This window comes from Schistocerca serialis, chromosome 4 (assembly GCF_023864345.2).
Source record: "Schistocerca serialis cubense isolate TAMUIC-IGC-003099 chromosome 4, iqSchSeri2.2, whole genome shotgun sequence".
NCBI lineage: Eukaryota > Metazoa > Arthropoda > Insecta > Orthoptera > Acrididae > Schistocerca > Schistocerca serialis.
Window position 1 is genome coordinate 777650019 of NC_064641.1, and position 15698 is coordinate 777665716.

The following is a 15698-nucleotide window of genomic DNA, read 5'->3' on the forward strand; positions in this document are numbered from 1 at the left end:
CAACCTTATTTGGCCTTTTCTGCAATCCTAATCACCTGTGTTGTCCAGTGGGTTTAGCAGGTGTTTCACTTATGTTAGTGCATGCAAACATTGCAGCATCCAGAAAGATTGACTCGAACAATCTGAACTCTGAAGATGGATTTAACATGTGATCTCGATGTTCACACCATGGAAGTTCTTGAGCCTGACACCATATTTCTTCTTGAGGATACTCTGTTTCAGCAGGACAGTGCTGCATATGTTAAAGAGCACACAAACCTTCTGCAAAGGATGATGGATACAACTGCTTTGCTAGCCTCCACATTCACCCGACTTGTCAATGAAATGTGTTTAGAATATGGTTGGTTGGCAACTTGCTCTTCACATTCTTCCAGCAAACACTACTGATATTTTGTGGGTGCTTTAACATTGCTACTCTATCAAAACATATACAGAATAATAATTTTAGATATAATTAATACAGCATAGTGGTTTTTCATAGAACAAAAGCTGTGCACAACCCCAGTAATGGAGGCAGTAATCCTAAGAAAGAAACTGAAATACTTTCTCTGGTAGCCAACTGAATTGCTCCAAGGTTGAAGAAACAAAATATTGTTTCATACAATTTATACTTTAACATACAGTCCCCACCTTATAAACAACAAAAATCCAAAGACATCATGGTCACTGCCACTGACATATTTATGGTTTCTAAATAATATGTTGTTGTTGTTGTGGTCTTCAGTCCTGAGACTGGTTTGATGCAGCTCTCCATGCTACTCTATCCTGTACAAGCTTCTTCATCTCCCAGTACCTACTGCAACCTACATCCTTCTGAATCTGCTTAGTGTATTGATCTCTTGGTCTCCCTCTACGATTTTTACCCTCCACACTGCCCTCCAATGCTAAATTTGTGATCCCTTGATGCCTCAAAACATGTCCTACCAACCGATCCCTTCTTCTAGTCAAGTTGTGCCACAAACTTCTCTTCTCCCCAATCCTATTCAATACCTCCTCATTAGTTACGTGATCTACCCACCTTATCTTCAGCATTCTTCTGTAGCACCACATTTCGAAAGCTTCTATTCTCTTCTTGTCCAAACTGGTTATCGCCCATGTTTCACTTCCATACATGGCTACACTCCATACAAATACTTTCAGAAACGACTTCCTGACACTTAAACCTATACTCGATGTTAACAAATTTCTCTTCTTCAGAAACGATTTCCTTGCCATTGCCAGTCTACATTTTATATCCTCTCTACTTCGACCATCATCAGTTATTTTACTCCCTAAATAGCAAAACTCCTTTACTACTTTAAGTGTCTCATTTCCTAATCTAATCCCCTCAGCATCACCCGATTTAATTTGACTACATTCCATTATCCTCGTTTTGCTTTTGTTGATGTTCATCTTATATCCTCCTTTCAAGACACTGTCCATTCCGTTCAACTGCTCTTCCAAGTCCTTTGCTGTCTCTGACAGAATTACAATGTCATCGGTGAACCTCAAAGTTTTTACTTCTTCTCCATGAATTTTAATACCTACTCCGAATTTTTCTTTTGTTTCCTTTACTGCTTGCTCAATATACAGATTGAATAACATCGGGGAGAGGCTACAACTCTGTCTCACTCCTTTCCCAACCACTGCTTCCCTTTCATGCCCCTCTACTCTTATAACTGCCATCTGGTTTCTGTACAAATTGTAAATAGCCTTTCGGTCCCTGTATTTTACCCCTGCCACCTTCATAATTTGAAAGAGAGTATTCCAGTTAATGTTGTCAAAAGCTTTCTCTAAGTCTACAAATGCTAGAAACATAGGTTTGCCTTTTCTTAATCTTTCTTCTAAGATAAGTCGTAAGGTTAGTATTGCCTCACGTGTTCCAACATTTCTACGGAATCCAAACAGATCTTCCCCGAGGTCCGCTTCTACCAGTTTTTCCATTTGTCTGTAAAGAATTCGCATTAGTATTTTGCAGCTGTGACTTATTAAACTGATAGTTCAGTAATTTTCACATCTGTCAACACCTGCTTTCTTTGGGATTGGAATTATTATATTCTTCTTGAAGTCTGTGGGTATTTCGCCTGTCTCATACATCTTGCTCACCAGATGGTAGAGTTTTGTCATGACTGGCTCTCCCAAGGCCATCAGTAGTTCTAATGGAATGTTGTCTACTCCCGGGGCCTTGTTTCGACTCAGGTCTTTCAGTGCTCTGTCAAACTCTTCACGCAGTATCTTATCTCCCATTTCATCTTCATCTACATCCTCTTCCATTTCCATAATATTGACCTCAAGTAAATCGCCCTTGTATAAACCCTCTATATACTCCTTCCACCTTTCTGCCTTCCCTTCTTTGCTTAGAACTGGGTTGCCATCTGAGCTCTTGATATTCATACAAGTGGTCCTCTTCTCTCCAAAGGTCTCTTTAATTTTCCTGTAGGCAGTATCTATCATACCCCTAGTGAGACAAGCCTCTACATCCTTACATTTGTCCTCTAGCCATCCCTGCTTAGCCCTTTTGCACTTCCTGTCGATCTAATTTTTGAGACGTTTGCATTCCTTTTTGCCTGCTTCATTTACTGCATTTTTATATTTTCTTCTTTCATCAATTAAATTCAATATTTCTTCTGTTACCCAAGGATTTCTATTAGCCCTCGCCTTTTTACCTACTTGATCGTCTGCTGCCTTCACTACTTCATCCCTCAGAGCTACCCATTCTTCTTCTACTGTATTTCTTTCCCCCATTCCTGTCAATTGTTCCCTTATGCTCTCCCTGAAACTCTCTACAACCTCTGGTTCTTTCAGTTTATCCAGGTCCCATCTCCTTAAATTCCCACCTTTTTGCAGTTTCTTCAGTTTCAATCTGCAGTTCATAACCAATAGATTGTGGTCAGAATCCACATCTGCCCCTGGAAATGTCTTACAATTTAAAACTTGGTTCCTAAATCTCTATCTTACCATTATATAATCTATCTGATACATTTTAGTATCTCCAGGATTCTTCCAGGTATACAACCTTCTTTCATGATTCTTGAACCAAGTGTTAGCTATGATTAAGTTATGCTCTGTGCAAAATTCAACAAGGTGGCTTCCTCTTTCATTTCTTCCCCCCAATCCATATTCACCTACTATGTTTCCTTCTCTCCCTTTTCCTACTGACGAATTCCAGTCACCCATGACTATTAAATTTTCGTCTCCCTTCACTACCTGAATAATTTCTTTTATCTCGTCATACATTTCATCAATTTCTTCGTCATCTGCAGAGCTAGTTGGCATATAAACTTGTACTACTGTAGTAGGCATGAGCTTTGTGTCTATCTTGGCCACAATAATGCCTTCACTATGCTGTTTGTAGTAGCTAACCTGCACTCCTATTTTTTTATTCATTATTAAACCTACTCCTGCATTACCCCTATTTGATTTTGTATTTATAACCCTGTAATCACCTGACCAAAAGTCTTGTTGCTCCTGCCACCGAACTTCACTAATTGCCACTATATCTAACTTTAACCTATCCATTTCCCTTTTTAAGTTTTCTAACCTACCTGCCCGATTAAGGGATCTGACATTCCACGCTCCGATCCGTAGAATGCCAGTTTTCTTTCTCCTGATAACGACGTCCTCTTGAGTAGTCCCCGCCCGGAGATCCAAATGGGGGACTATTTTAGCTCCGGAATATTTTACCCAAGAGGACGCCATCATCATTTAATCATACAGTAAAGCTGCATGTCCTCGGGAAAAATTACGGCTGTAGTTTCCCCTTGCTTTCAGCCGTTCGCAGTACCAGCACAGCAAGGCCGTTTTGGTTAATGTTACAAGGCCAGATCAGTCAATCATCCAGACTGTTGCCCCTGCAACTACTGAAAAGGCTGCTGCCCCTCTTCAGGAACCACATGTTTGTCTGGCCTCTCAACAGATACCCCTCCGTTGTGGTTGCACCTACGGTATGGCCATCTGTATCGCTGAGGCACGCAAGCCTCCCCACCAACGGCAAGGTCCATGGTTCATGGGGGGGTCTAAATAATAGGTACTTTTCATTTCTAAATAATAGGTACTTTTCATTTCTTTATTAAAATGTCAGTTACATTTGATTTAATTAAACACAGATATGTTTATAAGATACATTTTATGAGCATTTCTTTTTACTAACATAAATGTAAGTTTTTTCTCCTTTGACTATAATTTTTAAATTTTCTAAGGCTTTAATATTTTCATACATTAATATGGTAATTTAATATCAAGGTAAATTCAGAATCAGGATATTACTTTTTACTAAAACATCGAACTTTAAAAATTGCATCTTTATATTACATGAACAATGAAGTGACCCATACTATTATATTCTTATCTGACATTATTAACTTTGCCAATTAAACAATCTAAATACAGAGGAAGCAAAAATCATCTAATAAGCAACAAAAATTGTTGATTATCTACTCAAAAATATATGACAATGCCAAAACTCCTGAAAATAGATAATATAAATCAAAAAATATGTGTGTGTAGGGTGCTATACTAATTATTTTTATTGCATACCACATTATAATGTGACTGAAGCAGTTAGATTTCAGCTCATATTAAAACTGTTCAGACATATATTCCCAAGGAAAAAATTTACTCTCTCATTGATTTCAAGGCATCATACAGACACACACAGATTGTAACATGTGACATGTTCATGCCGTACATAATTCTCAAAGACACAGTCAAAGTGCTGTATTTCCAAGCAATTGTATACTGCTGAGTAGCTAACTTGTGTTATAATGTTAATTTCTATCACATGTATTCTTGTTGATGTTAAAATTATCACAAAGTTTTCGTACCTGATATTATCGATTTATAGTGGTTAAATCCTGGAATTTATGTTATTGTTATATTAATAATAATTAAAAATGAGGAATAATTATAAACGAGGAATACATTTATGAGAGGTGAAGACTGTGGAAGATTGACCTTCCACTTTTCAAATAACAGAATACACAAGTTTGTTTGTTTATTTGTGTGTGTGTGTTTGTGTGCAAGCCTCTACTATTTAGTGAGTTGTTATCTTCACTCGTAAATTATTTACATTCTACTAGATCTTTCCATTACCATAGGACAGTCTATTCATTATAAAGCAGTGATTTTCATATAACTGTATTTTACATGTATTACGCCTGCTTTCAAACATTAATGTATTACTTACCAGGCTTATAACATCTCAAAATTCCAAATGTGATACACTTTCAAAACTGATGATGTTCTTTATCATTAGTTGCAGATATTTTAGCACGTGAAGAGATAAATTAGAAAGTGTGTGCTATAGTGATGTAAGGTCTGGTACTTATCTGCAGTGATGGCCACTTGAAGTTTATTTATAGGCCCGTTGTTGTTTCGGTCTAGGGATTCCCATGTCCTTATGTGTGTTAATTAATACATTGTTTTCTGAATATTTCATTTATTATTTCTGCATTTGGTGACATCTTCTAAACTTTACAGACCAGTAATACTTCTTTTTCAAAAGATGACGCATGACAAAATACTTCTTCCTCATTATGACATTGTGTAACAAAAGACCTCAGAATGATATACTGTGTTCGAAACAATCAATGTACAACTAACATTTTTGAATGCTGTGAAAAAACTGAGATAACTGTGTAACAATTTCCATCTCATCCACACTTAAATTGCTACAGTTTTGGTGCCAGAATTTTCTATAAAAACAGTCTTCTAGAATTACAGATTATTTTATAAACAAAACAAATTTATAGTGAATATACACTGATCAACCAGAACATTATGACCACTGACTGACTATTGATATAAATGCATCCAGGAAACAGCAGCATCACCTGGCGGGGAATGACTGCTAGTCAAACATATGTATGGTTCATGTAGTATCAGTAAGTGTGCTGTCCCTGTGTAAAGTGGGAAAGCCACGCAATCTATCTGAGTTCAACCAAGGACAAATTTTGATGGCCCAGAGACTTGGCATGAGCATTTCAGATACTCATGACTTTTTGGGTGTTTGAGGAGTGCCATTGTGAGTCTCTTCAACACATGGTGAAACCCTATCCAGACATCACCCACATTACAGATGTTGAATGTCAAAGGCTCAGCAGACTGCTAAAACAGGATAGGCAGTGAAGTTTGATGAAACTAGCATCAGAGTACAAGTGTGTCTGCACACACAGTGCACCATCCACTTGAAACGATGGGCCTTTGCAGCCAATAACCCATGCACGTGCCAGTGTTAACACGACATTGGCAACTATGACTGAAATGGACACATGACCACTGGCACTGGACACTAGCACAGTAGCAGTGCAATGCATGTTGTGATGAATCCCAATACCTTCTCTGTTATGCTGGTAGGAGGACACGAACCTATTATCTTCCTGGAGGACAGTTCCTTGGCATCTGCTCTATGGGATGGAGACAAGCTGGCAGTGGCTCCATTAAACTCTGGAATACATTCACATAGGCAGCCATGGATACAGTGGAACTCGTGCAAGGCGCCATAATGGCCGAGAAGCACTGTACACTGGTTGCAGACCATGTATATCCCTTCTTGATGGTCATGTTTCCTGAGGGCAGTGGCATTTTTCAACAAGATAATGCACCATGTCACAAGGCCAGGAGAGTGATAGAGTGATTCAGGGAACACAGTGGCGACTTCCACTTGACATGTTGGCCCGCCAACTCACCAGATCTGTACCCAATCGAACACATGTGCGGTGTGATTGAATGTGACATCAGAACTCATTGCCTCCCTCCCCAGAATGTATGGGAATTAGGTAACTTGTGTGTGCAGATATAGTGCCAACTCCCTCCGGAAAACTACCAAGACATCATTGCTTCCATGCCATAATGCATCACCACCATTTTCTGCACCAAAGATGGACATACCGGCTATTAGGTAGGTGATCATAATGTTCTGACTGATCAGTTACTATGATTTGGAGCAACAATTTAAATGTAGCAAGAGTACAGTTTTATTTTCGTGAATTAAAATTCATTTAAAATGGAAGAATTGAGATGTTCTAAATTTTTACATTCTTTTTCAAGACTATTACTTTTCATGAATTATTTTTATTGAAGTTTCCTGTTTGACTGCAATCAGCAAAGTTAATACAAGACAATGAACAATAAATTGTCATTTTTAGCCTTTCAAATAGAATTTTGTTTGTCTTCACCAATTTTGAACTTCTCAATTGTTATTAATAGAAGTTATAAAAGAAAAGCCAATGGTAATGAACTCAGTTATGACTTATTTCTTCCTGATATTGTGTATTTATTGCAAAAGCTGAAGAATAAGTTTTTGGACCTTAATTACTAAATGTTATATCTATCTATGTAAAAAACATTAAAATTGAATATATTATTCTTGAATTAAACACTGTTGTGGCAACAATGATCTAGATCTATCAAATGATTAATCAGTAAAAATGTATTGTGAACTACGAATCTGAAACTGTATCAAATAGTTCAAAACAAATCTGGTATCAGTCTCTTTATATTATTAATTTGCCCTTTTTCTTGTTATTTTACAGGCTGGCTACAGAATGACAGAAGGGGTTGGAAATAACAAATATGTTTATTTTGGAGATGGTATAAAGAATAATGAGTGTGGTATAATTATTTTTAAACCTGAAGATGTGGATTATGGATCTTGGGAATGCATGCTCATCATCACATCTAGCCATGATCAAAAACTTATGACATCTTTTGTTACTGTAGAAAAAGAAAATTCGTCATCTCCAAAAGGTATGGTTTCCAAATTTTCTTCATATAGATATGACTTGGACAGTATGAATGCTGTTTGTATAGCATTTATTGGTACTTTTTTTTAAAAAATGTATTTCATTTTAGAGCATTGAAAAGAACAGGGGGAAAAAGGAACATAAAGTGCTAAATAACACACACAGAAAGCTTGCGAAAGCTTGAATTTTGTGTGTATGTTTGTGTTTGTTTGTGTGTGTGTTTGTGTTTGTTTGTGTGTCTATCGACCTGCCAGCGCTTATGTTTGGTAAGTCTCAGAGGGAAACATTCCATGTGGGAAAAATATATCTAAAAACGAAGATGATGTGACTTACCAAACAAAAGCGCTGGCATGTCGATAGACACACAAACAAGCACACAAAATTCAAGCTTTCGCAACCAACGGTTGCATCGTCAGGAAAGAGGGAACGAGAAGGAAAGACGAAATGATGTGGGCTTTAAGGGAGAGGGTAAGGAGTCATTCCAATCCCGGGAGCGGAAAGACTTACCTTAGGGGGGAAAAAGGACAGGTATATACTTGCGGACACACACACACATCCATCAGCACATACACAGACACAAGCAGACATTTGTAAAGGCAAAGAGTTTGGGCAGAGATGTCAGTCGAGGTGGAAGTACAGATGCAAAGATGTTGTTGAATGACAGGTGAGGTATGAGTGGCGGCAACTTGAAATTAGTGGAGGTTGAGGCCTGGTGGGTAACAAGAAGAGAGGATATACTGAAGGGCAAGTTCCCATCTCCGGGGTTCTGACAGGTTGGTGTTAGTGGGAAGTATCCGGATAACCCGGACGGTGTAACACTGTGCCAAGATGTGCTGGCCGTGCACCAAGGCATGTTTAGCCACAGGGTGATCCTCATTACCAACAAACACTGTCTGCCTGTGTCCATTCATGCGAATGGACAGTTTGTTGCTGGTCATTCCCACATAGAATGCGTCACAGTGTAGGCAGGTCAGTTGGTAAATCACGTGGGTGCTTTCACACGTGGCTCTGCCTCTGATCGTGTTCACCTTCCGGGTTACAGGACTGGAGTAGGTGGTGGTGGGAGGGTGCATGGGACAGGTTTTACACCGGGGGCGGTTAAAAGGGTAGGAGCCGGAGGGTAGGGAAGGTGGTTTGGGGATTTCATAGGGATGAACTAAGAGGTTACGAAGGTTAGGTGTATGACGGAAAGACACTCTTGGTGGAGTGGGGAGGATTTCATGAAGGATGGATCTCATTTCAGGGCAGGATTTGAGGAAGTCGTATCCCTGCTGGAGAGCCACTTTCAGAGTCTGATCCAGTCCCAGAAAGTATCCTGTCACATGTGGGGCACTTTTGTGGTTCTTCTGTGGGAGGTTCTGGGTTTGAGGGGATGAGGAAGAGGCTCTGGTTATTTGCTTCTGTACCAGGTCGGAAGGGTAGTTGTGGGATGCGAAAGCTGTTTTCGGGTTGTTGGTGTAATGGTTCAGGGATTCTGGACTGGAGCAGATTCGTTTGCCACGAAGACCTAGGCTGTAGGGAAGGGACCGTTTGATGTGGAATGGGTGGCAGCTGTCATAATGGAGGTACTGTTGCTTGTTGGTGGGTTTGATGTGGATGGACGTGTGAAGCTAGCCATTGGACAGATGGAGGTCAACGTCAAGGAAAGTGGCATGGGATTTAGAGTAGGACCAGGTGAATCTGATGGAACCGAAGGAGTTGAGGTTGGAGAGGAAATCCTGGAGTTCTTCTTCACTGTGAGTCCAGATCATGAAGATGTCATCAATAAATCTGTACCAAACTTTGGGTTGGCAGGCCTGGGTAACCAAGAAGGCTTCCTCTAAGTGACCCATGAATAGGTTGGCGTACGAGGGGGCCATCGTGGTAACCATGGCTGTTCCCTTTAATTGTTGGTATGTGTGGCCTTCAAAAGTGAAGAAGTTGTGGGTCAGGATGAAGCTGGCTAAGGTAATGAGGAAAGAGGTTTTAGGTAGGGTGGCAGGTGATCGGCGTGAAAGGATGTGCTCCATCGCAGTGAGGCCCTGGACGTGCAGAATATTTGTGTATAAGGAAGTGGCATTAATGGTTACAAGGATGGTTTCCGGGGGTAACAGATTGGGTAAGGATTCCAGGCATTTGAGAAAGTGGTTAGTGTCTTTGATGAAGGATGGGAGACTGCATGTAATGGGTTGAAGGTGTTGATCTACGTATGCAGAGAAACGTTCTGTGGGGGCTTGGTAACCAGCTACAGTGGGGCGGCTGGGATGACTGGGTTTGTGAATTTTAGGAAGAAGGTAGAAGGTAGGGGTGTGGGGTGTCGGTGGGGTCAGGAGGTTGATGGAGTCAGGTGAAAGGTTTCGTAGGGGGCCTAAGGTTCTGAGGATTCCTAGAAGCTCCGCCTGGACATCAGGAATGGGACTACCTTGTGTGTGTGTGTGTGTGTGTGTGTGTGTGTGTGTGTGTGTGTGTGTGTGTGTGTGTGTGTGTAGAATTAACTTCTTAGGCTATACATTGAAAATGTATAATGTGTTTATTTGACAGAAGTGAGCAGTAAGAATAGTTTGTAAAGTGGATAACCATGTATCTTGCAAAAGCTAAGGGCCTTGGAGTTTTTCCTCATTTCCCAATATATTTACTCCTTAATAGTTGTTGTTGCTGACAATAAAATTAGTTTCAGCTGAACTGTGAGGTACACAAAAACTATAGGACACACAAAATAATTGTTACTTTGTCTAGGATTCAAAGTGGAGATAAGTATTCAGCAAGCTCAGATTTAGCATTAGGTAAGGTATATGGAGTCCCAAACAGTTTAAAAGAAAATTAAAACAATTCCTCTTCAGCCACTATATATTACAAACAAATAGTGAGAAGTCTCAATTTTGAGTAACACAGTTCAGTGGAAACTCTAATACAAAGAAATCAGAGAAAGAAAAGCTTTATATATTATGTATGTGTTATTTAATTGAATAGATAAAAAATCTACTCACCAAGTGGTGGCAGAACACACACATGAAAGACAGTTGTAATTGGCGAGCTTTTGGAGCCAGTGGCTTCTTTTTCAAGCGGAAGGGTTGAAGACGACAGAAGAGGGGTGAAGGAAAAGGGCTGGAGAGGTCTAGGAAAAGGGGTAGCTTTCAGGAAAGTCACCCAGAACCATGAGTCAGGGGACACCTACTGTACGGGATGAGAAGGAAAGACTTCTTATTGAGGACTGCATCAGACAAGTTTTGAAAACCTGAGAGCTTAAACAGTTCAAGCAGTAATCTCTGTCTGCATATTACCCAGTCTTTCCTTCTCTTCCAGTATGGTAAGTCTGCCCTAACTCACAGTTCTGGGTGACTGTCCTGAAATCTACCTCTCCAGTTCTTTTCCTTCAACCTTCTTCCTTCCCCCTTCAATGCTTCTGCCTGAAGAAGGAGCCACTGGTTCTGAAAGCTTGGGAATTGCAACCATCTTTTATGTGTGTGTTCTGCTGCCACTTGGTAAATAATTTTTTATCCATCCAATTAAATAATTTTGTCAATAATTGGTTGTTTTCATTGTTTTATGTGTCATTTAGTACTGTATCATTCTTTTACCCCTTTTCTTTTCAATGTTAAAGTTTGGCTGCTTTATCTTAACTCTTTTTTTTAATTATTAAATGAGAGTGTATTATAGAATTTTTGTCAATCCATGTAGCTATATATATAATTGTTATGAGTACTTTAAAATATAATTTCTTATTCACTATTGGAGAATTATGAATACTGTGACATGCAAATCATTTGTACTGACTTTAAGTTTAATAACACTGAATGAAAAATAAAGTAGATTGTTTATCTAATATGAGTTTCCTCATTTAAAATTAAGTTTAGAATAAAACAATTTAAATTTATCTTTACTAATTGTTTTGTATAGCATTACAATTGAACATTATTTCTTCAACAACAAATAATTTTCAGTTCTGTATGTATCTTGTTTTCAGCCCTAGGTTACCTTGGAATCATCACTAATAAGTGACATAGGAACACAAGAAAACTTCATTTTCAGGCATGACAACTACTAAAATAAAATTCCTCCTCACATACAGCCACAAGTCAGAGAAATTTGAAATTTCAGCTTTGAAACCTCAGGGAAATGCCTTCATAAAGCTGTGACTACCCTGCAAAATAGTGCATCAAACTCATAGTGACTCAATTGTGATTGTACTTTCATTGTTGACAGAGCATATTTCTTGGTAAATTTTCCAATATACTGCCACAAAGACAACAGTCAGATACTTTCTTCAAATGGCACCTTGGAGCTAGTCGAATGTCAGATATAGGCCACAGTTTTTCCAGCACTGAATGTGTCAGAAAGTGTTATTTCAAGGTTTTGTTGACCCTTCTGAGACTGATCAAATGTTCAACGCATGTCAGTTCAAGGTTAACTGAAAATAACCGCACCACATCAAGATCAGTATCTGACCTCAACTGCAGATCAATAATGTTAGTTACAAATTTTATACTTTGTATCAAGAACTTTTTATCCAGGGAGGAGTACACACACTTACTAAAACTGTGATAAGGATAGAGGTATAGTGGACTAAAATGACATCTGTTTGGCTGGAAAATTAAATAATAGCTCTCATTTACTGGAGCAAAGCTATAACTTTAGTGCATCCAAGTGTGTGCAGTCCATTCATGACTTTTCCATTCTTAGTAGATGCCAAGGAGAATAATAGCTCTAGTGAAGTGTCTTGAAATCCTTCACACAGTGTGTGCACTTTTTCTTGCCATCTTCACTCCCAATTCTGAATTGGTGGAATAGAGGAGATTAGGCTACTAAAGTATTGTCATAGCCAACCTAAGTGAACAGACTGTAGTGTAGCAGCCATTAATGGATAATAATTTTGATTTCTCTGTGCCATGTTAGGACAGCTTAGTTAAGCTTTCCTTTATTTAAACAGTTCCTCACACTTCAATTACCAGGTAAATTTGGACAGTGAAAATCTGTTTTTTTATATCAAACCGTACATTCTTTACAATTCAGGTATGCATGCAAGCATGTGAGTTCACACCAAAAATTTTAGGAATGCAATGCAAAATCCTACTTTACTAAAATGTAACTTGACAGCGTCTCAAAGAAATATTGTTTTAAAGTTGTATGTAGTGATACATCATCAGTCAAGCATATTCATCAGAAATTTATCCTCAAAATTAATTATCAGTTCTCTTCTCAGGCCTTCTGTCAGGTTGTGACTTTGGTTTCACATAAATATTTGGAAATAGACTCACTACTATCTTCAGATGACTGTCAATGAAACAACTGCTTTAGTAAGGCATCATTAGACACTCTCATTAAACCTCCTGCATTATATAACACATTTTAGTAGTCTTCATGTACAGAAAATACCCTAATATATATCCTTCATACTGTGGTTAAGGCAGTGGACTCAGATTTGCCAGGAGAGGATTCAAATCCATGTCCTACAGATTTAGGTTTTCTGTAAATTTCTGTATCACTTAGGGCAGATGTCTGAATAGTCCCTTTGGAAAGGCCATGGTCACATTGCCACCTCATATGTGTTACAGACAATATTATATATAGGAAGAGCTATTTCCAATTAAAAGGCTGTCACAAATAAAGCTTTCAACCAGTAAGGCTTTCTTCAAACGCCCACACACACACACACACACACACACACACACACACACACACACACACACACACACACACATGACTGACATCTCAGGCAACTGAAGCAGCACTTTGAACAGCAGTACTAGTGCATGATGGGAGTGGCAACTGGGTGGGGGTAAGGAGGCGGCTTGGGTGGGGAGGGGGATGGATGGCAGGGTAAGGGTGGTGGACAGTCCAGTGCTGCTGGGGAGTGTGCAGGGATAAGGTGGAGAGAGTGGGCAGCTATGTGCAGTTGTGAGGTTAGACAAAGGCAGGGGAGAGGCAGGAAGGGGGGAGGTTGCAGAAAAGGAGAGAAGTAAAAAAACTGGATGCGATGGTGGAATGAGGGTTGTGTATTGCTGGAATGGGAACAGGGAAGAGGCTGGATGGGTGAGTACAATGACTAATGAAGATTGAGGCTAGGAGGATCATGGGAATGTAGGCTATATTACAGAGAAAGTTCCCACCTGCACAATTCATAAAAGCTGGCATTGGTGGGAAGGATTCGTATGGCACAGGCTGCGAAGCAGTCATTTAAATGAAGGATGTCATGTTTGGTAGCATGCTCAGCAACAGGGTGGTCCTCTTGTTTCTAAGCCACAGTTTGTCAGTGTTGATTCATGTGGACAGACAGCCTGTTGGTTGTCATGCCCACATAGAATGCAGCACAGTGGATGCAGCTTAGATTGTAGATCACGTGAATGGTTTCACAGGTAGCCCTGCCTTTGATGGGATGTATGGCAGAATGCCACTAAGGGCGGGTTGAGAAAGTTAGTAGGCAAGACATTTCTCATTTCAGGGCGGGCTGATAGGTATCCTAAAACCTGGCGAAGAATGTAATTCAGTTGCTCCAGTCTTGGGTGGTACTTAGTTATGAGGGAATGATCCTCTGTGTCCTGACAGTGGGACTTTGGGAAGTGGTGGTAGACTGGAAAGACAAGGCATTGGAAATTTGTTTTTTGTACAATATTGGGCGGATAATTACAGTCAGTGAAGGCTTTAGTGAGACTCTTGGAATGGAATGGGTGGCAGCTGTCAAAGTGGAGGTATTGCTGGTGGGTAGTAAGTTTGATATGGATGGAGGTACTGATGTAGCCATCTTTGAGGTGGAGGTCAAAATCTGGGAATTCCTATAGATCTCCCATGAGTAGGTTGGCATGGTATGACACCATGTGGGTGCCCATAGCCATACCCTGTATTTGTTTCTAGGTAATGCTTTCAGAGTAGTAGTAATTGTGGGTGATGATATAGTTGGTCATGGCAAATAGGAAGCAGGTTGTTGATTTGGAATCCATCAGGCATTGGGAATGGTAGTGTTCAATAGCAGTGAGGCCATGCGCATTAATGATGTTAGTATAAAGGGGGATGGCATCAGTAGTGATGAGCAGGGCATGGTGTGGTAAAGGGACAGCTATGTGCAGTTGTGAGGTTATACAAAGGCAGGGGAGAGGCAGGAAGGGGGGAGGTTGCAGAAAAGGAGAGAAGTAAAAAAACTGGATGCGATGGTGGAATGAGGGTTGTGTATTGCTGGAATAGGAACAGGGAAGAGGCTGGAATGGTTGGAATCTTTTATATAGAAGGGTATGTTTTGGGTAATAGATTGAAGGTGTTGGTCTATGAGAGTAGACATTCTGTCAATGGGGGCAGCATAACCGGCCACAATGTGGCGTCCTAGGTGGTTGGGTTTATGGACCTTAGGAAACATGTAGAAGGTAGGAGTGTGGGGACTGCTAGGGGTGAGCAGAGAGATGGACTCTGATGAGAGGTTCTGGGATGGGCCTAAGTATTTGAGGAGCGACTGGAGATCCTGCTGGATTTCTGGAATAGGGTCATTATGGCAAAGTATGTAGGTGGATGTATCTGACAGCTGACAGAGTAATTCTGCCAGCTAATCCTTGCAGTTCAAAACAACAATGGTGGAGCCTTTGTCCAAAGGTAGGATTATAAGATCAGTATCAGTTTTTAGATAGTGGACTGTGGTTGTTTCTGTGGATGTAAGGTTAGTACGCACATTGAGGGCTTTGCGAAATGATGGTGAGGCAAGGTTCACAGTTAAGAAATTCTGGAAAGTTACCAAAGAGTGATTTGGTGGCAGTGTGAGGGCATGGAGTAATGAACTGAGTGGGCAGGTTTCAACCTTGGTCTTTGGTTGAGGCTGACTGGTAGGATTGGTGGCAGAAAAGTGTATCCACTGTAGGGACTGAGAGAAGGAGAGAAGGTCTCTAACAAGTTCTGCATGATGGAATTTGGGTGTGGGTCAAAATGTGAGGCCTTTGGGAAAGACTGATATTTCTGTGGGGCTAAGGCTTCTGGAGGAAAAGTTCATGACTGTACTTTAGGTCTGTTTAGGATCTTGAT

At 40.0% G+C, this 15698-nt stretch overlaps 1 protein-coding gene across 1 annotated transcript in view; it reads left to right on the forward strand.

The window, feature by feature from the left end:
- Positions 1-11836, forward strand: part of LOC126474761 (uncharacterized) — a 197167-nt gene extending 185331 nt beyond the window's left edge. The window contains exons 6-7 of the mRNA XM_050102237.1: positions 7512-7725; positions 11730-11836. Coding sequence (XP_049958194.1) covers positions 7512-7725; positions 11730-11836 — 321 coding nt within the window. The remainder of the gene's footprint in view (positions 1-7511; positions 7726-11729) is intronic.
- Positions 11837-15698: the final 3862 nt, after the last annotated feature.